The sequence below is a fragment of the Cyclopterus lumpus genome, chromosome 3 (assembly GCF_009769545.1).
Source record: "Cyclopterus lumpus isolate fCycLum1 chromosome 3, fCycLum1.pri, whole genome shotgun sequence".
Classification (NCBI taxonomy): Eukaryota; Metazoa; Chordata; class Actinopteri; order Perciformes; family Cyclopteridae; genus Cyclopterus; species Cyclopterus lumpus.
In genome coordinates this window covers 5741532-5767175 of record NC_046968.1, presented here as the reverse complement: position 1 = coordinate 5767175, position 25644 = coordinate 5741532, and the positions used below count along the sequence as shown (strand labels likewise).

At 44.0% G+C, this 25644-nt stretch overlaps 3 protein-coding genes across 5 annotated transcripts; 1 reads left to right on the top strand and 2 right to left on the bottom strand.

Annotated features, from left to right (window-relative positions):
- Positions 1 to 295: 295 nt before the first annotated feature.
- LOC117748308 (WASP homolog-associated protein with actin, membranes and microtubules) lies at positions 296 to 12234 on the bottom strand. 3 transcript variants are annotated; one of them, XR_004611578.1, is made up of 13 exons: positions 11582 to 12234; positions 10094 to 10267; positions 9643 to 9793; positions 8644 to 8813; positions 6158 to 6362; positions 4254 to 4438; positions 3659 to 3745; positions 3429 to 3524; positions 2288 to 2687; positions 1690 to 1832; positions 1261 to 1399; positions 754 to 1155; positions 296 to 574 (listed from the first exon to the last, which is right to left on the bottom strand). XR_004611578.1 is itself a non-coding variant. In XM_034557896.1 (12 exons), exons 1-12 carry the CDS (start codon positions 12161 to 12163, stop codon positions 992 to 994), a joined length of 2496 nt encoding a protein of 831 aa, XP_034413787.1. In that variant the 5' UTR covers positions 12164 to 12190; the 3' UTR covers positions 296 to 991. The 3 variants fall into 3 exon arrangements, 2 of the variants coding, with proteins under 2 accessions (XP_034413787.1, XP_034413801.1); XM_034557896.1 differs by having other exon boundaries at positions 296 to 1155; positions 11582 to 12190; XM_034557910.1 differs by having other exon boundaries at positions 296 to 1399.
- On the top strand, positions 12232 to 18836 carry LOC117748319 (fibronectin type III and SPRY domain-containing protein 2). The gene is made up of 13 exons (XM_034557935.1): positions 12232 to 12831; positions 13096 to 13346; positions 13672 to 13767; positions 14085 to 14318; positions 14504 to 14526; positions 14829 to 14950; positions 15054 to 15218; positions 15366 to 15500; positions 15674 to 15827; positions 16621 to 16754; positions 17099 to 17234; positions 17319 to 17495; positions 18264 to 18836. Exons 2-13 carry the CDS (start codon positions 13107 to 13109, stop codon positions 18511 to 18513), a joined length of 1866 nt encoding a protein of 621 aa, XP_034413826.1. The 5' UTR covers positions 12232 to 12831; positions 13096 to 13106; the 3' UTR covers positions 18514 to 18836.
- LOC117748314 (KH homology domain-containing protein 4-like) lies at positions 18654 to 25352 on the bottom strand. The gene is made up of 14 exons (XM_034557924.1): positions 25199 to 25352; positions 24115 to 24382; positions 23910 to 24023; positions 23679 to 23752; positions 23488 to 23540; positions 23176 to 23372; positions 22578 to 22786; positions 22327 to 22387; positions 21999 to 22056; positions 21554 to 21789; positions 21036 to 21140; positions 20356 to 20441; positions 20155 to 20273; positions 18654 to 19785 (listed from the first exon to the last, which is right to left on the bottom strand). The coding sequence occupies exons 1-14, from the start codon at positions 25225 to 25227 to the stop codon at positions 19658 to 19660; spliced, it is 1737 nt and encodes a 578-aa protein (XP_034413815.1). The 5' UTR covers positions 25228 to 25352; the 3' UTR covers positions 18654 to 19657.
- Between the last annotated feature and the right edge of the window lie 292 nt (positions 25353 to 25644).

The following is a 25644-nucleotide window of genomic DNA, read 5'->3' as shown; positions in this document are numbered from 1 at the left end:
CCGGTGGGCGACAAAACAAGGTGCACTCCCCGGTAGAGGTTAATAAGACACCTCTTTAGATGATGCGTGATTCATTTAAAGGACGGGGGTCCGCTCATTACGACACAGGTACAGCGGACCCCGTAGCAATCCACAGGGAAAAATCTCCGACCCAACCAAGCGCAATCGTCCACAAACCGTGTTTATGATCCGACGTGTCTTCATTTATTATTAAAACAGAGCAATTTAAGTGCGTCTCGGCCGCAGCCATCATCAGCAACACACCGGATCAAGTTTCATATCTTCAAACAATGAATAATTTCTTCTGCAAACCGTTTATTGCCGTTTGCCAAACAGTATTGTATAATTTCTTTGCACTTAATACATCCTAGCCTGGTCTGTTCAGGTAAGTGCTCTGTGTCACAAATACACATTGTTGGTTATCTATTATCTATTCTTAACATATCACTTCTTTCATCATGGCATCACAGAGGAAGAAACTAACGTATAAATTGCACCGGAAACGCGCCTAACACATTCACACAAGTGTCGACACACGGAGAAAAACAGGCACGTGGGGGACAGTGCATCAAACCTGTAATACAAACAGTGACGTAGACTTTAAAACATGTCGGCTGCAAATAATTAACACTGCTGCACTTCAGCACAAAACTCTTCCTTTGTTTAGTAATAAAATGCAAGATAAGATAAAAACTGTGCTGTAGCCCTTATTTGGGTGAAGTCAAGTAAAATAAAGAGATCTGATTTAATTACATTCAGAATGAGAGAAGTCCGCCGAGCTTCCTCTTGTGTGGGGACTTCGTGACGGTGGAGCTGAGCAGCGTGGCCGTCTCTCCGGCCTCCCCTGCTGTGTGTCTCAAAAAGGCCTTCATATGGCGAGTTGGAAGACATTTCAATCATTTACACGCTGTACTACATACAGCACTGCTGCTTGGCTTCTCTTCTTAATGAGCGTTGGAGCCTCATTCGCTCAGTTTGGGATTTCTTAAATTTAAAAAAAAAAAAAGAATGAAAACAGCAGCAACCACGAGCTGGTTGGTTGGATTTGAAAGTCTGATGACATCTCAGGGCCATTTAAAAAAACTGCACTGTTTACGTGAGGAAGAAGCGTAATCCCGGTGAACATTTGGCAGCCACGTGAGCTGTAGCTCAGAACTGTGAAGAAAACAGAGCGGGGGGGGAAGAAGAACAGCTTCATATATACACACACACACACACATATATATACACATGAGTGTTCTCAGCTGTCCCAGTCTGTACTGTGAGTCTCGTCGTCGTCTCCTCTGTCGTCGTCGTCAGAATCCGCTGCCACCTTCTTCATCCTCATCATGGCGGCTTTGATGCTGCGCTCCAGGTCGTTGTCTCCGCTGCTCGGGGCGTCTGCGTGCACATGAACCATCTACGGCGGGGCGAGAGTCAACTCAATACCATTTTGCATTCAGGTTCAACATGACCTCCTGCTCCCGAAACTTTATTTATGCAGATATCTTTTGACTCCTTTTGAAAGCACAGGTGGAACTAACGACATTAATGATGTTACGTTGTGCGATGTTGTGCGATGTTGTGCGATGTTGTGCGACGGTGCAAACTGCAGCAGTGACGCAGCTTCTGGAGTCGGAACTGACATTTTCTTATAGGCGCGCACTTATGACATGATACAACATGTCCGTCGGCGGTAGAACATCTCACCTTCTTCAGGGTGACTCCCTGTCGGATGGCAGACATCAGATTGCTCCTCGTGCCCACAGCAGGGGACGCCGTCCTGGGTGTGGGGGCCTTCCGAAGCTGAATCTGCCCACGTTGCAATGAGGCCAACACCTCATCCATTGTTCCTGCCGTAAAAAAAGACGACAAAGGAAAACGGACACGTTCAAAAACGATGGAAGAAGGTGCACGAGAGAGAGAAAGAATGCATCGTCTGTCATTTCGTAGTTTCCCTGCTGATGGAGCATCTCTACATGATCACCACGCAACGAGTTTCCACCTCATTGTTAACAGCAGCTTCACCTTAAATGAACTCCATCGCACAAAAGCTAAAAAAAATATCAAGTTGTGCTGCACGTTGCCGTCTCCCTGGAGCTAAGAGGGAGCATCAGCAGGGCCACAGCCGAGGTAAAATGCCTCCTCCGGGCTCATGGGGGAAGATTCAGGAGAGAACACCACAAACAAGCAACCTTCCCTGCAGTCTGACAGATTCACACCCGGAGGATTGGGAAGAAGAAGAAAAAACATTCTTGTGTCTATTTTATTATGAGTAGATGCAAAGCGTGCAGTGCATGAATCTCACCTATATTTTGTTTGAGCATGTTCTTGGCTGGAAAAGGAGGGTCCTGTTTTTCGCTGAGAGGCCTTGGTGTGTCTTCGGAGGAAGGCGACGCTTGGTCAGGCGGAGGAGGCATGGCAGGGGGCAGTGGTGGGGGAGGGGGTGGTGGTGGTAGTGGTGGGGGAGGTGGAGGTGCAGTCGGGCAGGTGGTTGTTGGAGGTGGCGGTGCGGAGTAGATTTGGACTGGGATGTCTTTCGGCTGCTGTTTCTTGGGCGTTTTACTGCGTCTGGGTGTCGGGCGGATGGAGGGCGGTCCTCCGGGGGGGCCGAGGCTGATGATGGATAGCGGCTGGGAAGGACACGGCACTTCTGAAGGAGACATCCAGGACTGAGGAGTCTTCAGGATGAACTGGCCCTGTCGCCTCTTGAAATAGATGGCAGAAGAGGCAGAAAATGGTTTTAGAAAAAAAAATTTTAAAAGTGCGTGAGATCATGTCTGATACCTAAATCCACAATGCTGACACACAAAGAGAAAATAAAATCCTCCCAATCTGCTCGTGTTGGCTCAATATTTTCAAAATCTAAAATTTACATTTCAATGCATTGACAACGCTACATGAAAACGTCAGGGGATAACCAAAGTCAAGTCAAAGTCATCCTCAGGGGACCAGGAATGTCTGCACAAAATGCACCAAATAGTTATGAGCTATATTTCTTTGAATATTTGTGGAGATCCTTCGCTAGAAATGTTTAATATCAATGGTATCAGCATTGTCCAAGCAAACCGAATTCTCAGCCAATCTCTGCACCAAATAGCTCATACACCAAAACCACAACCCCCGTTCATAAACAAAAGTCCAAAATGTTTTCCCTTATCTCTTACTTTCCTCTCTGGCAAAGCCCTCGTCCACCATGCGCCATTTAAAGCTCTGGTATAAGACAGCTCGCCACTACGACCACAGCAGTTCGTCCTAATTTGGCCATATTGTCCAGTTTGACAGCGAGGAGACCGTCAGGACACGGGGGAGAGGAAAGAGGGCCCTGTAACCTCTCGCCTACCAAGTCAAGTAGTTAACAACGGAATTTCGAGGTGAACTATTGAATAAGGCGCATTAAAGCGGGAGCCTCTGGGTCTTTTTCTAAACAGAAGGAGAGAGAGCCTGACCTCTCTGAAGGATCGTAATCGGCTCAGAGTCTTCTCTCGCTCCTGGTCCACCCACTGTTTCCTCCTCTGATCCTCCTCCTTCCTCTTCTCTCGTTTCTGCGGACAACAGGGGGAGAAAGCCAACGGGTATTAGGAGTCAGAGAATTGGACCCGGTTTCATCTGCGGCATCTGCCGGGTGTTCGGGGGCGGGGGGATCTCTGTGGGTTGTCTCGTTGCCGTGGTGACGTACCATGTGGACCTGATGATGCTGGTTGAAGAGTATGGAGCTCTGCTTGGCAGGAAGCTGCCTCTGCTCGTTGGCCTCCATGCACTGATCCTAAAGACAGACACAATTATCAATACTTGTACACTATTTTTCATTATAAAAGTACTTAAGAATTACCATCGTACTTGAAGTATGTCCTTCAAAGTTCAGAAAATTGCAGTGAAACTGATAACAAGGAAAAATAACACCTCAGTTACTTACTTAAAAGCATTTCATTATTTATCAATGCTCCTCTATTCTTTGCTTTTTACTCATTTTTATATACTCGTGCCTGCAGATTAGCTTCGGGAGCCTCTAACCAGGGGATTGTTTCCACCATTGTTTCATGTAAATCAGACAAATGGAAATGCAGCCAGCAGCAGGAGAGAATGCCAACTGCACCAACGGCACTTCAATTAGTCTGTCGGCTCAAAATAAAACAGTACAGTAGAAACCATTTGTTTGTTTTTTTACTCTGCAATTTGAGGCAAGATGGGGACAGAGGAAGCAAAACACCAAAATCGTCTTTGCCCCTTGAAACTAAGCGTCATTTCCGATGGCTTTCTGATCGACCACACACCTTTTTGTTGCGGAGATACGCTCGCCGGGCACAGATGTTGCCTCTCTTGGTCTCCAAGGTCTGAAGGCGTCTTTTGAGCTGACTGACAGCCGGAGGGTCGGTTTGCTTAGCGCCCGTGTGGAGCATGCTCTGCAGCTCCTCCAGATCCTCACACACATCATAGTACACCACCTCCTCCTTCAGCTCTGCAACACAAATGCAGTCCGATCACTCAAAACACCCCCTGCAACCGCTTCAGAAGCTGCACCGTCAATTCAAAACGAGTGCACGTCTGACGTCATCACTTGTCCATCCTGTCTTCAACAGAGAGGACGTGACGCTTCGGGATTATTTATTAATGAGCTCGTCCACGCAAACGTGCACTGTGAATGTAAACTACCGGCACGTAAGGAGGTGTGATGTCAACCACAGTTGTTGTGCAGCTTACACTGTACATTTAAAATGATGCACAATTATTGTTTTGGTGGTAAACATACTGACGCAACAACATGTCAGCAGGAAACCTGGTTTCCTTTATCAGATTCCAGGGCCACTTAGCAGAGTTATTTTTAAAAAGATGTATTTTAAATAAAGTACTGATGCAGCAGTTTGGTAAGTCTTCAGGGAGAAACGTCGTTGTTGCCCAGCTGCATCTAAATTGGAAATGTTAGTCATCTGACTACAACAGCTCTTTTTTGTGAATATGTTTACATGTTTACAAGAAACCAGGCACATCTGCATTATAGCCTGTGTCAGATTTCTAGTAAAATAATTGATATATTCCAACAAAAGGGATTGGGGAAAATCCTTTCCCACTGATGGGTATTTTAATTACAGTATACACTTTGAACTCTTTTGAAAGGCTTCATAAACTCAGCAGCCTCCTTTGATTGGAAACAGGTCGTATTTCTCTCTGTCCTCCCTTTCTTTACCAGTTGGTCGCGGACACCTTCCTGCTTTTTGGTTGGGGAAAAAATAAATAAAAATGGTACCAGGAGGCGCAATTAGGGAAATATTTACATGCACAAAACATTTCCCCAAAGTAAACGCTGTGCACAAGACACTGAGTGCCCAGAAAAACAGAAACCCCTGAATATCATAACGTAATCCAATACATCAGTTGTGTGATGAACATGTGAAAAATTGTGCAACTCTTCCTGTGTCAGGAAGGTGTACGTGTATCATTACAACACATTGTCATATTCATGTAATGTGTTCACGTAACTCTGTAATGCTGTTCATTCTGTACACATGACATCTATTGCTTCTGTCCATCCGGGGAGAGGGATCCTCCTCCGTTGCTCTCCTGAAGGTTTCTTCCCTTTTTTCCCTGTGAAAGGTTATTTTTGGGGAGTTTTTCCTGATCCGATGTGAGGTCCTGGGACAGGGATGTCGTATGTGTACAGATTGTAAAGCCCTCTGAGGCAAATTTGTAATTTGTGATATTGGGCTATACAAAATAAACTGAATTGAATTAACGCAGTCCAATAAAACCACACTAAAAAAAGGCACGCAAGCCTTTTAAAAAAGGGCCACTTTACAAAACATTAATGTTACAGTGAAAGCTGGAACTGTTGTTCCTAATGTGACCTGACCTTTTGGGTGAGCTAGTATTCAAAGGTCAAGTGTTAATATGTTTGCAGTTAATCGTATTACTGCATCCATTTAAACACAGTTTTCAGGGAAAATATAGCAATTTGTGTCAGGATTCCAATAACGGTTTCAGTGCGAGGCGACCTTAAGCCTTTTCTCTCTGGTTTGCGACAGTATTTTGCACAACTTCAGCTTCTGGTATTATGCTTTCTTCAAAAGGACGAGCTATTAAATACAGAGTCATTCATATATCTTTAAATCCATGCTGCCTGAGCGTTTTAGAGTGAGGCAGTACCAGCGAGGCTCTAGTCTACTGGCCATGTGTCGTGTACCTTTGATCTGCCGCCGCACCGTGTCTATCTGAGCCACCAGCAGCTGCTCCTCATTCTTCAGGATCTCAAACTTGGTGTCGTACAGTTCTAGTTGGGTTTCATAGAATTTCAGCTCCAGCTCGTCCACTGTGTCCTGCTCGTCGTCGTCAGGCGCGGACCTGGAATCAGTTCTGTGGCTCCTGACTCTGCCAGACAGGCTGCCCAACTGCACCGCGACAGAAACATATCAAAAGGATCATACTTCTGGCTTTGCATATCGCAGCTCAATAAGGGCTTGTGTGAGAATACCATTTCGATTGAATTAGCTGCTGGTTTCCATTCTTTTTTTCAAATTATTTTTTATTTATACGTCCGTCCGTGAGTGAGCGTGCACCTCTGTGTCTGTCCACGGCTAAACTCATATTATTGTATGTTAATTGTGCGCAGCACGCCATAAATCAACCTCCTCAATGTCGAGGGGAATTTGCCTTTATACAATCCCGATAGAAGTCAAGTTTTAAACTTATGAGGAAAAAAAAGGTTGACTATCCTGAAAACTGTTTTAACAAGCAAAATATTCACTGAAATGTAGAATTTCAAGAGCTCCCATTTCAAAAACCTTCAAAGAAGAATTGGTCGTGTTTGCAAAACCCCTTAGACAAGTTAATAGCTCCCATCAGTAAACTGCTTGTGAAAGTCACGTCTGAAGAGCCCAGAGCGCAGGCGCAGTGGCAACTTCTTTGCCCTCGACTTCATTTTCAGACGCGCGCACTTCGCGCCGACGTCACTACGGCAAGCGTGACTGCACAAACAGTGCGCACGCGGCCGCCCACCGCTCGGCCGGCGCCCTGCGGCTCTCTCTCACAGGCGAAGTGTTCGTCCGACAGCGAACAGAACTACAAGTAGACACATTGCTGTGACGTCGGGCAGCTTGGTGAGTTTAATTTGGTCGTTGGCAAGATGTCAAGACGTGTCTCATACCGTGCAGGTATGACTTGTGTACACGACGACCTGCATTCAGAGCATCTGGGTTTTCCTTTTGAATTAAGTGTTTTACAAAGAGCCCATTTAGTGTCTAGCCAAGTACGGGTTCTATTCATTCAGTCATTCGGGGAAAACAGGTGTAATGAAAAAATAATTAATTATGGCACCTTTCTTATTCACCGTAATTATAATGTTATTAATTACACCTGTGTTTACCCTGCAAGGACATGTACAATGGCTGCAGTCCGTCTACAAGGCTGTTCTGGTTGTGTTCAAAGCCCCCTTGAATGATCTAGCTCAGAGTCAGCTGTCAAACTGAAACATGTTTACTGAAAGAGCATCCCCTCCTCGTGATGTCTGTGATTCTTATTTTATTTTTATTTTTTTGCCTTCCGCAGAGCGTTCAAAGTAATCTCTGCTGTCAATTACCAGGTGAAGAACAAAGCATCTGTGCTGGATGACCTGCCTCAAGCCGGTTCTGATCTTTGCCGGTTTGTTTTTACGCTCTGATGAAAACCAACCACTACCCACAAGTTAGGGTAGGACAGTAATGCAAGTATGCCGGATATGGAGTTAATGAGCTGATTCATTCAAAGCATGTATATGTCCTTTAAAGTCTTTGAATTATGTCAAATATAACAAGATAACACACACACACACACACAGTCAGGATATGACACTAAACTGGCAAAGAGTTGAATTGATTTTAGATGTTACATACATATTATATATATATATATATATATATATATATATATATACACACACACACACTATGTAAAGGTCTCTGCAAGCACACTGGTGCAGCCAAAGAGCCACGGAGTTATGTAGCCACAAGCGACGGCACTCTTTTTGAGATGTTGCGTAGGTGTAGCTTACTGATCTCATTTTCAGTGCTCACACACAGCCGTCTCTGTGAGGGCTCATTTGGATTTCACAGCGGTGGATACCACCAGCATTCGGATTTTTAAAGCGTTTAAAATCGGATGACTAATTCAGCCGCATAAAAGTGAAGGTGTTCTCTGTATTTCTTTCCCAAACGCTCGAATGTGCAGCATGACAGCGTACAGCAGCATGTACTTTGCTGCGCGTTACCCAAAATAAGCCCCCCAAGCCCACCCCTGTACTCAAAAGCTATGCATATACAGTAGCTGGCACATTTAGAGTATGTATATATACACATACACTTAGTCATGCATGCAGGTTTTGGGGGTGAATCGAGGCGATTCTCTGTTTTTACAGAGGCTATATAAATAGATCAAAGGGCTATAGTAGCAAGATATTTACATCAGACCAGAATACCAAGTGAAAGATTCACTGACATCTCTACAGACTCACAAGAGATAAAGACTCGCTAAACTAAAGAGTCCGACACACCATCATAGAATCTGCTGACTAATTACAGAACCACTAGAATGTGTGTGTGTGTGTGTGTGTGTGTGCGTGCGTGTGTGTGTGTGTGTGCGTGCGTGCATGCGTGTGTGTGTGTTAGTACAAACAAACAAACTGTAAGGCACACGCACCTGTTGTCTGATGCCTTCCTTCTTGCGGCTGAGGCACATCTCTGCAGCTCTCATATGCTGCAGCGTTTCTTTGGCTAAAAGGAATCGCAGTTTCTCCAGTCTGGGAGCTGCAGACGCCCAGGCAGCAGCTCCAAAACGACACTTATCGTCCTCCATCTGCTTTAACATACCTGAACACACACAAGGGCATCACATAACTGTACCTTCTTAATTATTGTTGTTCTGAGCTTGAACTCTCATGGTGGAATGCACTGAAGTCGCTTTGGATAAAAGAGTCACCTAAATGAAGTGTGTATATATATATATATATATATATATATATATATATATATATATATATATATATATATATATATATATATATATCTCAATTAATTAACTGGAACAAAATACCCATGGATACTTTTGCAAAGTTAGACTGGATCAAAGTGAGTTGCTAAAATAATTTCATAAACACTGTTATGTGAGTTTTGTATCATATATTCCTAAACCGATGGAATTCCCTTGTCCTTGTTCTCTGACAAAAATGTTTAGGCATACATTTGTGTTATTTTTAGTGAATGCTTGTGAATGCTAGTGAATTTAGTGCTCACAGGCACTTTGATATGGCAACAATTGCCAGCCATGTAGATTGTATCCATCTATTTCTTGTAAATATCATCCCTCAGAATCAAGGTGGGAATCCACATAACGCCCACATCAAAAAAAGTTAAATTCTTATCCGATATAAATCAAGTGAATCCCGCTTCTTCTTTTTATTCTCTTGTTTTATCTCCTTCCAACAGAAATGTAAAATGCTCAATTTTAGCATGATTATCCCACAGCACAATTATCATTATATATATTATTTTATTTTGGATTTCAATAAAAGATATCATATTTTGTCTGCCGCTGCAACGCAACTTATGACTCTAGTGCACTTCCTTTCGTAAGTGCTGACAGATACAAGTCCTTAATTAATTCATCCACACTAAGAGAAATAAACACAGCAACGTGTACCAGCCAGAGCCTTTGAAGTCTGTGCAAAGTAGGTGACGGTGATGTCCTGAATTGAGGCGACTGCGTCGTCTGCTTTCATTCTCCACTCCTCCGCCTCCTTCTCCAGAGCTGCAATTCTCTTAGGACCCAAGTCCTCAAACTCCAAGGACTTCTGCAGAGACCCACGGCAAGAAAAACAGTGGACAACTTCAGGCTCTGGGAGTGAATGCAGACGCACATTACAAATTCAGCTTTTAGTCAAAGTTTGGTAAGCGAGAAAATCTAAAGTGACCTCACGCTTTGCTTGAACGAGACATAAAAACATTGAGTCGTGTCAACCACTTTGCCATCATGTGTGTGCAGGTATGCGTCTAGACCTTGTTCAGATCCCAAAACAAGCTGCATAATATGTGTACAATAATTCACCCTGTCCTAAAAAGGCCACAGCTGCTAAAGACAAGTCTGTAATTACCAGGATCTCCATCTTGTAGAGGCAAGCCAGCTCTCTCATGTCCCTGAAAGGCTGCAGCAGATACTGGAAGAAGGTGGTGGCCACGGTGACCAGGTCCTGGTAGGCCTCGTCCTCCTCCTCGTAGACGCTGAGCAGAGCGACCATTCGGTCTGCACTGCTGTGACTCTGCAGGAGCTGCAAACATGGAAACACACACACGGGTTTATTCTGACAAATAATGTTAGTCCTTTCAGAATAAAATGTTCATAACGCAGTGAGGTCAGCGGTTCATCACCACTGGATTCAGTTCTGACACCGGCCACTGAAGACAAAACATTTCACAACAAGGTTTCGGGTGACGACAGCTTTAGACCACAGACCTTGTGTGCACCTCGTGCAGCTTGATCAATAATAATCAAGAAACGCTTGTGAGGTAGAGAGTGAGGTTATGTATTTGAAGGGCACAATAACAAGGTTTAGTTAGCTCTAAGATGCAATACAAAATAAACATAACGCCACAAACTATGGTGTCAAAAAATAAATATATATATATATATATATATTTTCCTCTTATATTGAATTAATTATCTGATTTAATTGAAGAATTCCGGATAGGAATATATAAGCATTATTTTTCTACCTATACCTTTTCAGTCTTTCTGTTTTGTATATTGGATTGTGGCTTTACTTGTCGTATTGTAATGATTGACTGAATAAAAAACACACACATACATACATACATACATCTGAAAGTGTGTATTTAAGGCATGACTATTGTATCGGTCTGTATCCGGTGGTAGTGGTGTACTGTTCACGCCGTACTTCGTATCACTGTTGGCCGTCTTCATACTGTAAGGCATCTCTCACTATCATATTTACTTGGGATTGTCAAGTTACATTTCTCTGTACAATTTAGTGTCAAAGGGCAAAAATCAGCGACAAACAGTGCTGCCGGTGTTGCAACTCAGCGAGCAGGCAAAAGGTTTGCTGTGTCATAGTAGATGTGGGACACCACTGTGTGGTGCTATTCCTGCTGCACAGGATTCCCCTGCTTAACTAAATCCTCCATCCTTATTATTTCATTCAAGTAGATCAAAGATGGAGTTCTTCCACTTGTGTTTCAGACAGATGATTTGGGCTGTGATGGACAACAGAGACGAACATGGTGACACGGACACAAGAGCAGAAGTCTATTGATATGCTGTCATCAAAACAAACCATAATCTTTGGTTGCATTACGTTTTAAAAACGTACCTTCTCAAAGGCTTTAATGTTACATGTGTTGTCCATCCTCATGGATACAAAGGATGTCAACAACATGTTAATATTGTGTCAAAAGAGCTGATTCTAACATGTCGTCTGTCCTCACTGACATATTATCATCACCACAACGTCTTTATTTCAGGGTTGTTGTCTTGGACTGCTGGGTGTGCCTAATAAACTGGAGTGGAGGTACAGTGGCCCCTGCATGCTGTCACCTGGAGGTGACCCCCCGTGACCCCTCCTCACCTGTCGCACGAGGCCCTTCGCCCTCGAGATCTCCTCCTGCATGGTCTTCCTCTTGAACTCCTGCAGGTTTTCAAAGTACTCCTCGACGTCGCGCTCATCCTGCGTGAACAGCGTGTCGAGCACAATCTTCCGCCCGCAGATGTCGATGGCCGCGCTGAAGTATTTTTCGAGTTTCCGACACGGCGCCTCGAAGTCCCTCTCGTCGGCGTCGTCGTCTTCCGGACCGGACCTCCGGTTCAGGAAGAGCAAGTCCCAAATGTTGCCGTCTTCGAACTGCGACAGATCCGGGAAGCAGGTCCCCAGGACGTCGGCCACGCATTCAAACTGCTGGTGGACGTGTTTCAGGTCGCACACGGAGAAGAGTCCAGCCCAGCTCATCTGGGGGTCCCCGGGGACCTCTTCGGCTTTGCGTCTCTGCCGCTGGAGGGTCCGGTTGTGGCAGGTGACGGCGAACTTGCACTCGATGACGTTCCACTGCACGATGAAGCCCAGCTTGAAGGGCTCGAGCTCTTCGAAGATGTTGCTCTTCACGGCCACCCAGCCCTCCAGGCTGTCCATCCGCTCGATCTCCACGTTATTCATCTCGAAAAGTCACGTTTCGCTTCGGCCTCCGAGAAGCTGCTGGCTCTGTTTACAACGTCCGCCATTTGCGTGACGTAAGCCGCCTTCAGGGACCTCGGACATATTCAGAAATGTCGAGAAGCTGATTATTACCGGTTTACCAAATGGATAAGTCTGGTGTTGTTACCACGTTTATTGATGCATGTCGCACGGTATTTAGTTAGAGAACGAAGTTCAACGCCACTCTTAATGGTGATTACACTACATGCTTCATCCAGATTTTTCAGACGCAAGAAGGCTTTTGAATGACCTAATTTAGAGTTTACGAGGTTCCCTGAACGCACCACAATGTCCCCTGTATTGTTTTCAACTTCGACCTTTTGAAACTCATGTTCGGGGAATTCCCCCTCCTTATACCAATAAATGAAAGCTGAAACTGTTTTCACGGTGTACAGTGCAAGCAAAACTGATGCCTATAATTAGAATAAATTGTTGTCTTGTGTTTCTTTTTTTTTTTAATCAATAAATAAATAACTTCCAACATTGTTTGGCATGCTTATGACATTTGAGCCATCCGAGTCGGGTCTATTCCGGTCGCCTCTTCTGGGTGAGGGTTGGACTGCTTACAGAGCGGGTTGGTCGGACCTGAACTGGCTGTTTAGAACCGACTGGGTTGCTGAATTATCGAGGTAAATGTGCTGCTCGTTCATTATCGATCATTTTAAGAATAGCCCGATTGTTCTGCACATGCAAGTTGCTTGGTTTAAGTTTGAAGGGTGTAGTTTTGAGATTTCATATTGTGTCTTCATTCTGTTCAGGTATTATTGTAAATAATAATTTTAGAATGGTGGTGTACATGTTGATCATTATAGGTGAGAACAGGAAGGGCTGGAGTAAAAAATATTATTTTGATCAGTTACTTGATTCACAAATGGATTGTAAACCTCCCACAGTGCCTCTCTTCATGGACTTGTATGAGATCAGAGGAGGCAGTCTGGATGTGATTGCAGAGGAAGCTGAGCACCAGGTGATGAGCACCATGGCAGGCGGGGGAGGGAGGGCGACCCGAGGAGTTTCCACCTTCCAGAGGTTTTCTGTGGACACCAACGAGTCCCTTTGTTTTGAGCCCTGTGAGGACAGCCTTCCATCTCCCACTGGGGCAGAAGACAGACTTGATGATGTGTTTAAAGAGGGAGAAACTGAGGTGGGGACGCTCACTTGTCTGCATGAAGGAAACATTTTCTGTTCAACCACAACGGTTTCTTGAGTTTACATCACCTTTTCTAGAGGGTCTTGGTGCATATGGCGACATTAAAACACTCTAATTCTTAACTGATTATTTCCCTTAAAATGGCAATGAAACTCCACTTAAGGACTGTGGACTTATATCATTTCAGATTAATCCCAGAAGATGAAGCTGTCCACATGAATGCAAATTCATTAACCAAACTCCAGACATGAGCAGAAGAGGCTTTTTTAATGTATTTATTACTAGTTTGTATTAAAAGTATGACTTTCAATTGTTTCAGAGTGAGATTGTAACAATCAAGAATCGTCTGCAAGGGAAGGTCGCTGAGATGGAGAACTTTGCAAGTCATCTGGAGGAGATCTTTCTCACTGTGGAGGTACATGTCATGTCGAAAGACTTTCGCTTTGGGAAAACCGTTTGTCGTAATGTGTTTTGACATTGATTTATTACTGTATTTCTCTCTGGTTGTATTTTTATTGAACTCAAAGATAGAAATGAAGTTCAAGATGACAGACTTCACTTTTGTTTTAAATCCATGTGCGTCTCCTGGACGGCATGATCTCAAGAGTCAAACATTTCCTTCATTGCCTCCCTTGATCCGCCATCCTCGCTCATTTTTCTTCTCTTTCCACATTTAGTTTAATACATAACACGTGTAAATCTCTCACTGTGATCATATAAATGCACGCGCAGGAGAACTTTGGCCGTCAGGAGCAGCACTTGGAGCAGCACTACAACGACGTGCTGCAGACATTGTCTCAGCGCTATGACGACAGGGCGGTGGGCCTGGAGGAGGAGAAGAAGGGCAAGCTGGAGGCCCTGTACAAGCAGCTGCTGGCTTGTGGTCAGGCGATGGACGCCTCCAAGGAGCTCATTGAGACGGCTCAGGAGGTCTACCGCGAGCAGGACAAGAGGCTTTTCTTCAAGGTGTCCCAGATTTTGGTCTTGTGTGCTTTTATTGTGTGCAGATTACAGCCGTTTACGTGATGAGGAATGGTTTCAGAAAGGGGATTTAGCGGTCATAGTCCTGTCGTAGAAAGAAAAAAAAACATGACAAATGGGATCTGGATTTCTTCATTTGTTCAATTGCTTTCTTTGATGTTTATTGACAGGCAGTTATGCCCACCATCAAAAGGTAATTCTGAAGCTGCTCGGTGTGAATGCCACATGGTGTGACCCTGCACTGGCCGTGTGATTTCAAATAACTCACCGTGTGTTTTCTTCAGACTAATATTATTTAAGTAGACACATTTTGAGCATTAGAAGTACATTCTTGGCACAAGGTCTTCGTACTCTCTTTTTTGAAGAGCATGGAGATTATTTTTGTCAAACTACTGGCTTTATTGTGAGGGATCCAAGTGGACATGACACAAGCAGCTTTACCCTCGATAATCAATCGTATTATTCAAAGCTGTTTTTCTTCTTGTCCTAAACCAGAATCGAGGAGTTTGCCAAAGAGCAGGTTGACCTCACGCTGTCGACAAGTCTTGAGTTTAACACGCCACGTGCTGACCTGTCGGATGTCAAAACCATGATGGACTCCATCAACGTTGTCCCAGGTCCGATTCACACACTGACACTATCATCATGTACCGTTCTCTTAATGCTATTGATGGTTTGACTTAATAACAGTTCCTAATGTTTCTCTGATATTAAAAACAGCGCCGTCTGCCCCGGTAATCAACCCCCAGACGCCCAACTCTGCCACCCAGACGTCCCTGCGTGTGTGCTGGAGCTTGTTCTCCGACGACACGGTGGAGTACTATGAGCTTTACTACAGACCGGTGCTGGAGGACACGCCAGCTGACAGCCGCTGTGCACCACTCGGTATAACTTACCAACTCTCTGCACATTCACGTTGCATGACAAAACCATCTACAGATGGAATGGTACCTACTGATGTGGGAATCTGGGCTTCCTCTGAAGGAACCGCACTTTACATCTCTGCTGTTGTGTTTGTGTGTGTGTTGCCAGTGAGCAAGGTCCAAGTGAAGGAGACCCACTGCGCCGTGACAGATCTGCTGCCGAATGCTCAGTATGAACTGTGGGTGACTGCGACCAACACCACAGGCATCAGCCCAGCGAGCGAGAAGACCTTATACATGACAGGTAATAAATGTTGCCTTCCGACAACTACGCGAGGAGTTATTCAACTAAAATAAATGTTCTGTTGTCTGCGGATGTCTCCCTCGAATCAAGTTTGTTCTCTTATTTATTAACCTCACATGATGGATGCCGGAGAGATAGATGGTTGATCTCTCTCTCTGTGTGTGTCGCTCTAGTGCCGTCGCCTCCAGTGATCAAGCAGAGGGAGTGTACGAGCTGCCCAGAGGCTGCTCTGATCCGCTGGGAGTCCGGCAACACCAACCCTGTCGACTCGTACACTGTGGAGCTCAGTGAGATGGGCACTGACTGCACAGAGAGCGGCATCGCTGAGTAAGCGCTGTGTTATTTACATCCACCTGCAGTCGAGCCGATTCGACGGAGACACGAGCTCAAGCGTACCTTCTCAAAGGCTTTAATGTTACATGTGTTGTCCATCCTCATGGATACAAAGGATGTCAACAACATGTTAATATTGTGTCATAAGAGCTGATTCTAACATGTCGTCTGACATATTATCATCACCACAAAGTCTTTATTGCAGGGTTGTTGTCTTGGACTGCCTGGTGTGCCTAATAAACTGGAGTGTAGGTACAGTGGCCCCTGCACAAGCCCCCCCCCTCCCCCATGATATTTATCTTCGCTGGCCTGTCCTTCAATAAAGCTTTTGCTTCATCCATAAACAGGCCCGTGTTAGTGCTTGCCTGGGGTTTTTGAGGTCCCGTGGTTATAGAGCTGCTGAATCAAGACACACTCTGTCCTAGAAAAGCTATTCTTAGCTCCAGCTCCTGCAGCACTGTTATATCGTCACATTTGGGGTCATTTTCATTTTTCACGTGGTCACTTCAGAGAACAGTCAAACCTTTCGTTTGAACAGTGTTTTCCTGCACCGAGGAGGCTGAACTTTATTAACTGAAATGAGTCTGTGGTCCAAATATGACACAGTTCTTAGCCAAACACCCCATTTATCCCCCTAGTATCACAAAAGCTGTGAGACAAGCTGTTATTTCAAGGCTTTACACTCTGGGAGAGATATGGAAATACAAGACGATCCAAAAAGTTGACATCATTGTGCATTTCAAATGGAAATGATATCAGCCTTTTGTCTCATTGGTTAATCCTTCAGGTCTGTTGTAGCCGTGCCCACCTGTCAGTGTCTGATCCAGTTGCAAACAGGACGCCGTTACCTCATCTCTGTGAGAGCAGTCAACATCGGTGGGCCGAGCTGCGGGAGTGAAGTTATTACTGTGTCCACAACAGGTGAGAGGCCCCGGGGAGCAACCAAGTGTACTTAAAGTACTGAAGTAAAAGTAGCAACCCCTCTGTGGGCCCCAGGTCATTTTCTACTTCCTAACATATTTCTCATTTCTCCCAACATACTATTCTTTGACTTTTTATGCCATTTTCAGACAGCATATACCGACTTAACTTCATTTAGCTGTTCAATAATTGCAGTAGAAGTTCAGAGAAACATGAAATAGAAATACTCAATTAGTACCAGTACACCAAAAGTCTATTTAAGTACAGTACTTAACCAAATGCACTTACTTACTTCCCGTCACTGCTTACCCTCATATGAACACTAATGTCATTGACCTGTGCAGGAACATTCTTCTACCTCCTGGAGGACACCGCCCATCCTTGCCTGTCCATCTCTGAAGATGGCTTCACTATGTTTTATGGAGACGAGGAGCTGCCAATCAGCGCCATGGCCTTAGATGACAACAACACTTTTACCAGGTAGAGCATACAGCGGCAGGAGATAATGAGAACGTTTAGGGTGAGAGCTTCCATGTGTAAAATGATCCGACTGTGTGGGTTCAGGTGTGTTGCTGTGCTGGGGGATCTGATCCCAGTGAGAGGCCGGCATTACTGGGAAGTCGAGGTGGACGATGAGACGGAATTTAGGATTGGAGTTGCGTCCGAGGACACGGAGAGGAACTCGTACCTCGGTGCCAACAACACCTCCTGGTGCATGAGACACATTCTCACTCCAGCCAGGTAAATAGCTTTAATGTTGGGTTTGGTGTCCCGCTGTAAAACAGAGTTAAATACAATGGATTTGCATATGCTCCATGTCGGTGATTGGTTATGACAGTAGTTTTTAAGCTGCACCACTGCTCCCAAATAAGTCTGAACTGGCCCCCAAACAAAGGCAACGTCACAGGTTAATTTCTTTGTTTGTGACTTTTCAGCAAACAAAAGACATTTGTTTGTGCGTGGTTCATAAACATTAAATATTTGCTTCATGGTCATCTCCATCAGTCAGTTTGTTCTTATGGTCACTTGAAATTGTTTTACAAACTGAGAGGAATGATCCAAGGACTTTGCAGACCAGGTAGATGCAGATTTGATACATTTAATATGCTGATCCTCAGAGGGAATAATATTACAGCACATGGAAACTGGGCCAAGACTTTATTTTTAGCCACCAGAAATATTCCTTTCCTAAGCAAAAATGTAATTGTGCATCCGCTCCATTCAAAGTTAAGCCCACTGAAGGTAGAAACGCCCACAGTTGAATGTTACTTCATAAGTGTTTTCTGGGAACAAAGCAGGACAGTTGAACTGTCACATTTAACAAATCATTCAGTGTGACATCTCACAAGCCCTGAAGGTGGTTCCTTGTGTGGAGATTTCTCATTTCCTTTAATCTTCAGCCAATTGAAGTTGTGCTGTCGGCTCATAATTCAGCATCTGCTTTACGAACAGCTTAATGTTTAGGACTTCTTTTAACACAATCCTAAAGTTGCCCTTTTTTCTCTTCAGGCATAAATATGAGTTTCTGCACAATGGCTTGAGCCCAGACCTGAGGATTACAGTGAATCCAGTGCGGATAGGAGTGGCACTGGACTACGAGAGGGGGACTCTCTCCTTTTTTAATGTGGATCTGGAACAACACCTCCACACCTTCCAATGTCACTTCCGAAATTATGTCCATCCTTGCTTCGGCCTGGATAACCCCGGAGTGCTTACTGTACACAACAGCATCGAGGCCCCTGAGTATTCATTCGTCTAACGCCACAGATCCAGGTTTATGCAATAAAACAGTGTGGAAGGCAGCGATGTAACTTTATTTATCATCACGTACCAACTTTCTAGGTGACAGACACTTTGAATAGCCACATTTATACAAAGAAAAACTAACCTTAGACAAGGGATTTTCATGTGTTTTTATTATAGTATTCCATGGGAACAAGCATACACCATTTTCCAAGATAAGAAAAACGTTTCACTGAATTTTACAATATGTATTTATAGCATCAGTAACTGCAGCAGACCAAGTGTTTAAATTCAAACTGGATATACGAGAGTCGTTTTTTGATTAACAAAAAGATGCTTCTGAAAATTAAAAGTTAACAAAAACCCATTTGTAGATATTATACAATTGTATTCACCTCGTAAAGGAAAAATCCACCCTGCAGTGTTACAAGTGAATAGTTTGACTAACAGACAATGACTGCATTTAAGACATTAGTAAGTGCATGTTAGTCAGAAACTTTGAATTAAAAAGGAGCTTCTACCAAGTCAGTAATAACACAAAAGAGAAAACGGTGTAGAAAAGATTGGTACCTCAAATGTTCCTAATAAGCATGAAGCCACATCTGAAGTCATGCGGCTACACATTTTGCACAATTAATTAGTTGACTTTTAGATTTACAGCTGCTATATAAATGGGTATAGATTTAAATTTCCCCAGTGCGTGTGGGGGGTTACAGAAAAGTATTCTGGGAGAAACAAAAAACAGAAGTAAACAAAGCAAAAGCTACAACAGGATAATAAAATAACTGTTCTACCTTAAGAGTCCAGGAAAACACCAAACATCAGAAACTGGTGATAAGTCAAAGACTATACCAGTGTTTTGTATTGATTGTCAACCCAACAGTGTGAAGCTTGGTCACCCGTCTTTAGTCCTAAAATGGATGTCAGTTCATCAAGTGGTACCAGAAACATGTCCCAAAATACCATTCGGTGATTAATGGAAAGAACAAATATCTAACTTTGCCTGGAAAAGTCAGCAATAAAAGATTTGTTCTAGCTAATTGGGGTTAAAACACTGGTTTAGTCCTGAAACAGTATGAAGATGCGAGGGTGGAGTTTTCCTTTTATTAAGTGTTGATTTACTGAAAGAAGACTTTGGGTATCCTGGACAGTGGATGGGGCTATGAATGATCAGTCTTACTGCTGCGTGTCCTCTCCTCCTCTTCATCGGAGGAATCTCCTCCGTAGGGCACAAGCCCGGATGCATCTTCGTCTACTTTAGGCTTCTTCTCGCTCACCTTCTGAACACCTGGAAGGGCACAATTTTAAAAAAAAAGGGAGAAAGAGAAGGTGGGAAAGGGGGAGAGAAAAAGGAAACCCATTGAGGAGCCCCATGTTAGCGGTGGTTTTCGAGTTAGTTTGATCCACAGCCAGGGGGGAAGGGAAGATATCAAATGAAACGGCAGCAGAGCACACATCCATAACAGGCAGGTCCACGGACACATGTTGAGAGAGAAAACAAAGGAAAGACATATACAAAAGGAGCATGTTAGTAGGTTCTACCAGTGGGGAGATTCACACAGGTCTCCACTCGTCTCCCATTCCTCCATGAGGAAATGCAACAGACATGTCCGAGTACTCCGGCTCTCAGAATATTCGGAGATGAAGAAATGCATACCTATTGACGCGGTGCTGCCAGGCAGACCAGCTGGATCCTTTGTCACTGTGTCTCTCGGCCTTTTGCGTACAAGGGGGGCAGGAGCCACGAAGACGGGCGGCGGTGGAGGCATCAGAATCCTGAAAAAAAAAGAAAAAAATCAGCATCTACACCACGTTCATGAATAATAATATACACGGGGAATAAGATCCATTTACAGACCGTTCTACGACTTTCTCCTCTCCCAAGCTGGCTGCAGGAAGTGCAGACTCTTGATGAGCCGGAGCCTCTGGAGATCTCCTAGGAGGCTAAACAGAAAAGTACAAAACACTTAAGACGATTCAAAACGTAATGAAAAGGATTTGACCTGATCTTCCCCATGTTAAAACCTTTCCAAATACTTAGGGTTTTATTTTCAAAATGAACATTCTCTAATTATCTGAAGGGTGAGAATCTCATAAAAGAGCAACGGCATCATTCAAACCATTTCTAAACGGCATTTAGAGGATTTTAATTAAAACCTTTAAAGATGTCCCATCGCCAACAAAAATACAAATTGACAGAGCCGTGAGTGTTTTTTGGGGTTGATGGCCAGCTTTGTATCCCGTTTCATACCGACAGACTGCTCCAGCTTAAAGCCCCGTCTGGGGTCCGAAAACACGGATCAGCTTTGTATAAAAGGCCATTTTTGTTGGGAATGGTAGTTTGACTCCGACTAAAGATAATACATGCATGATAAACAAACTGAACTGTTACTTTTCTTATGATCTTTTCATTCAACTATATAATTGTGTGCAATCCTCCGATTTGTGGTTTAAGCAGTGATTCTCTGGTAAATTATTAATCTAATTAAAGAGAATGAAAATGATACTTCAGTGATCTGAACAGGGGGTACAGCTTACCGGTTCTTCCGTAGCCCCCTCCTGGAAATGACGTCTGGGACTTCCTGAGTCAGGGTGGGTGTTTATCGATCCTTCAGGCTCCACCGTGTCACTGCTGCCAGGATCCTTAAGTCAAGCAAAACAAACACACACACCAATGCAGCAGCAGATTTTAAAAAGCTAAAACTCCGGTGTCCCGACATAATAAGGAACAATACATCGAGGGAAGTTTGTGGCAAGCAGGTTTAAACTCTTGAAGAAATTAGTAACTGGTCAAATAAAGCCAATTAATTAACAATATCAAATATTTCACCAGCTTTATAGTCTCAAGTCTCAAACTGGTAGAATAGATATCTGCACACTTAAAATCCATGTAGAAAACACTTCATTGTTTAGCTTTCGATCTAAAGGACCATCAGAGTATACATGGTTATTGCTTTTTATAATAAATACATTTGTTTATAGCATTTTACAAGTTAAATCAAATACATGAATGCTGAAAACCATAATAAGTGGCAGTCCCAATCTTCGCCATTTACCTCGACGAGATAGGGATGCGGTTTCCTAGGACACACCGGATACTGAACCATTGCCTGAGAAGATGGAGGGTTTGTCGACATGTTAGAATGACTTGAGGGACCATTTGCATTACTCCAATAACCACTGGCTCCTGAGTACGCTGAATAGCCGCCAGCATACCCATTTGCTGGGTAGTTATACCAGGACCCCTGGCTAGAGTAATTGCTATTAGGTGGAAATCCATGTGCTGCGTATGCTGAAATGAAAGTATAGAACGCGAAGTTAATAGCATATATTACATTAATCAATAACGGTGTTTTGACAACTGTGAAGTACTAGTTCAACCTATTGTTGAGCCACTGAAGACGTCAAGGGATGATTAATCAACACAAGAATGCAGTCAGCCAGTACCGGATATTTGGTCAACCTGTTGGAATTAGTTACGAGACATAAAAGAATACTTACATTGTGTTGAGCCGGTGGCCGTGTACACTGACACCATGTGGGCACTTTCATCCCTCACCTGGAGATCCAGAGAAAACAAAAAAAATATGTAAGGAGCTAGATAAGAGTGGACAAAGTGGGCCGACTTTGTTAGTTGCATTGTGGGTAGGTGCAGAGCACTCAAAACCTATCTCTGGAGATCGGGTGGTTCACGCTACCACTTACTTTAGGAGGTGGGTATCAGTGAAAACTATACACTTCAATAGTTTCACCTTCTTAAACCTCCAATCAGGCTCTCACAATTCAGTTAAACTCACAACTGTTTGCAGCAACAATATCGTGAACTTACAGTTTCCAGCAGACTCTCAGTGAGTTTCTTTGCCGACTCCAATCCAGTGGAATTTGGGTGGCTGTAACACACAAGGCAAAAGGTGTTAAGGGCGGGAACAGACCCAGGACCTCCTCTGGTCTAGGATGGCTGTGTCAATCAATTTGTATAATATGTATATTTGATCACCTGTGTGCCCGTGGACCTCCCTCCCTTCCCAATAGGAAACTTGAACACAGTGTGCCAAAAGTGAGCATTTAGAAAGAACATACCTGATGTAGACGTAAAGCGGCTCAAAAGACTCTCGTTTTGATGCTTGTTCAATGTAGCCGGAACCTTTTCCCCTGAGAAAGACTCGAGCCCCCGTCTCTGTCTGGATGTGACTCAGGTATGAACCTCCCGGACCCTCGATCTTTTCATTCACGTTGAAAAAGGGGAACGTCTGATCCAGGCCCACAAAAATCTTTGTGTGCACAAAACTCTGGATAGGGGAGAAATGTGATCTATTATAATGCCCTGCATGTTTAGGTGGTATATTGACATCTGAAAATTAGTTTGACTAGAAGGAGACCGGCGTTGTTAGCAGATGCAGAAATCCGAGGCGTTTCCCTTTAGACCAGAGACGTTCTCTCTGCTGCTTAATCTGGGAGGTGGGTATCAGTGAAGGCAACATGGTCTTAATTTGCCTCACTTTCTTAACCTCCATTTGGAAAATCCCAACTCAAAACAATCAATATCCAACACAAAAGACCTGATAGCATAACAGTATTTAATATAACCCTAATTTTGCAAGTAATTATTTAATGTGCCAAAGTTGCACCACCGCTTGTAGAGGGGTGAACTTTGATATAGACGCCGTGTCTTTCCTACCCCAGAATGAGGAGCTGCAGGCCGATGTCCTGGCACTGAGTTGGTGTTGGCCATCCGTGGCACAGCAGAGGTATTGACGAGGCGAGGGGGCTGAGGGTAGATTGTGAGTGGAGGCATAACGGGCACCGTTTGTCCCAATGCGGCCGAGGTCCTCAACAGGTCCTCTGAGATGATCTCCTTTATCCTCAGCACAGCCTCTGATGGAACAATGTTTGGACATCCGCTTACAAACATTTGTGAATTACATTAGATGAAGACAACGCCAGACTCTACATAATACAGATTTCTATATTTTCTTAAAATGCTACTTACTGTTGACCTGCTCCTGGTTCTTTCCTTGGACATGTAAATACAAAGTTCTTTGTCTAAAGGAAAGCACATTAAAAATAATACTTTAGCAGGAACACGGTTGTCTCTTAATTAAATACATATTTAGGTGAATACAAGTAAAGAATATAATCCAATATCAGTATTATGAGGCCATCCCTAGTTTTACTACATACCCTGCTTTTCTCTTTGTAGCATCAGGCATGTAATGTCCTTTTGTTGAGACAACCGCCCCACTAAACTGTCGGATCTGGGGGGGAAAGGGTATAGTACATTTTATTTAGATATAAGAGGGATTTAGAGAATACGGTTATTTAAAGCCGCTGAAGGCCCTTCTAACGTTTTTTTGGACAAAATCTCCATTTGCCCAATGAGTTTCAAATGCAACACCACTAATGGCCACTTACCTCCTCCTGCGTTTTGCCTTTAGTAAGAAGGTCCCTGCAATTTATCGGCACATCGTTTATGTCGACCTCTGTAACCACCATTTCTTCTGTGGTGCTTGGCCCATTTGGAGCAGCCTACAAGACAAGTGAAACGACAAGGAAACTGTAAGGCAATACTCCACAAGCATGCATGGTTATTGTCTACAGCCATTTAAAGCATGTGCACCTTTGCGAGTAACGGTGGAGGAGTCAACAGCTTTCCTTTTGCCATTAACATGGCATTTATTTTGGCAGCCATGGCCGCAGCCATTTCAACTCCACCCTGAGGTGCTGGCTTCTCTCCCGTTTGGAGCGACTGGGAAGCAGTGCTGTTTGAATCAGCAGCGCCGAGGACTCCTGGCAAAGAGTGGGCCGCATTTTCACTACTCCTCTGCTGCCTCACGTCTACACTTTGTTTAGGTTGGGCCGTCTTATCCCATCGGCTGGTTAGGCACCTAAAAAAACAACAACAACACATTTACTAAACCCTTTCAACAACAAGAACATCTCTGGGTAATGGCCTTGAGTGGCAAAACCAAGATTAAAATGGCATGTTCTGTGCCTAAATACTGTTGTAGGTAAGAATTGTTTGATGAAGGAGAGTCTTTTGATAAGGACCCTGTGGTGGTGACCATGGAGGCGGTGCCGACTGGGCACGTGTTAACACGACACCATTCCTCTACACTTGTACAGTTTGGGAAAAACACACACCTCAACACTGGGGCAACATTTCAGACGGCGGTTCATTGCAGCCAGTCGTGTGATGTTACAACGTGGGGTTAAAAGTTAATTAAAAAACTCTTGTGGATACGCCATCTATGGTTTGGAAGATGATATGAACGCCGTTTGTATATAGCGTCAAATAAACAGGCAGTGTTAATTATGTCGTAGCAATTTTTCGTCAGCCGCCAAGCTAACGAACAGCTAAATTAGCCATGCTACCGTTAACTGAAGCTACGGCAGAGCTAACCTGCGACTCGGTTTCTGGACACTCGTAATACCAATAAACACATTTACGACTTGAGGGGAAATGGTTTCGAGCATGTTGGTAGCATGCACTCTGGTCAGCCTCCTCCTAGTACACGCGTGATACCACACGTGCTAAAAACACACTAGCAGGCCACGACCACGTCTGCTAGCTTGTGGGTAGCACTAAACTAACGCTGAACACGATAGGTGGCGGTAGCTCGGCTAGCTAGCTTACTGTGCAGTGGGCTTTATCTCCCATTACTCTAGATACCCGATGTGTTTGCACAAAAAAAAAAACTTACGGCGTGTGTCCAGTCATTCCCGAAGACATAGCACCAACCCGCTAAAACCGTTTCTGATGGAGTCACCGCCGGACGACGGGAGCCATCGGTGTCTTTCTGGCGCCTTCTTCTGACGAGTGTCGCAAAGCCTGACTTGGCGGAAGTTAAGCTGTTGCCATTATATGTCACGTGATCTGTTGGTCAGACCATTGAATGACGTCATCGGAAAAGAAAGTTTGAGATTGGCTCAGGGTTTTTCAATTGATTTAAAATATATGATTAAGCATAAACAATCCAACCCGTCATGGCCAATAAAGAGCATCTGGGCCCATATTAAATGTCACATTACATTTACAAACTCCCGCCGGCTGCAGCAGATTCACAGTTCAGAGTGCACTTTTATTCCAACTATTTGGTTTGATTTGGTTCATTGACAATATTCTAACATTCTGATAATACATAATATC

Coding starts and splice junctions, on each gene's coding strand:
- LOC117748308 (XM_034557896.1), bottom strand. CDS start 12,163: ATGAATAACGTGGAGATCGAGCGGATGGACAGCCTGGAGGGCTGGGTG. Junction 9,794..10,093: donor TCTACAAGATGGAGATCCTG/GTAATTACAGAC, acceptor GGGTCTCTGCAG/AAGTCCTTGGAGTTTGAGGA. Junction 1,400..1,689: donor AGGGAGTCACCCTGAAGAAG/GTGAGATGTTCT, acceptor GCCCCGCCGTAG/ATGGTTCATGTGCACGCAGA.
- LOC117748319 (XM_034557935.1), top strand. CDS start 13,107: ATGGACTTGTATGAGATCAGAGGAGGCAGTCTGGATGTGATTGCAGAG. Junction 13,347..13,671: donor TTAAAGAGGGAGAAACTGAG/GTGGGGACGCTC, acceptor CAATTGTTTCAG/AGTGAGATTGTAACAATCAA. Junction 13,768..14,084: donor AGATCTTTCTCACTGTGGAG/GTACATGTCATG, acceptor ATGCACGCGCAG/GAGAACTTTGGCCGTCAGGA.
- LOC117748314 (XM_034557924.1), bottom strand. CDS start 25,227: ATGTCTTCGGGAATGACTGGACACACGCC. Junction 23,753..23,909: donor AAGGCAAAACGCAGGAGGAG/GTAAGTGGCCAT, acceptor TTTCCCCCCCAG/ATCCGACAGTTTAGTGGGGC. Junction 22,388..22,577: donor CCGCTTTACGTCTACATCAG/GTATGTTCTTTC, acceptor TGTGTGTTACAG/CCACCCAAATTCCACTGGAT.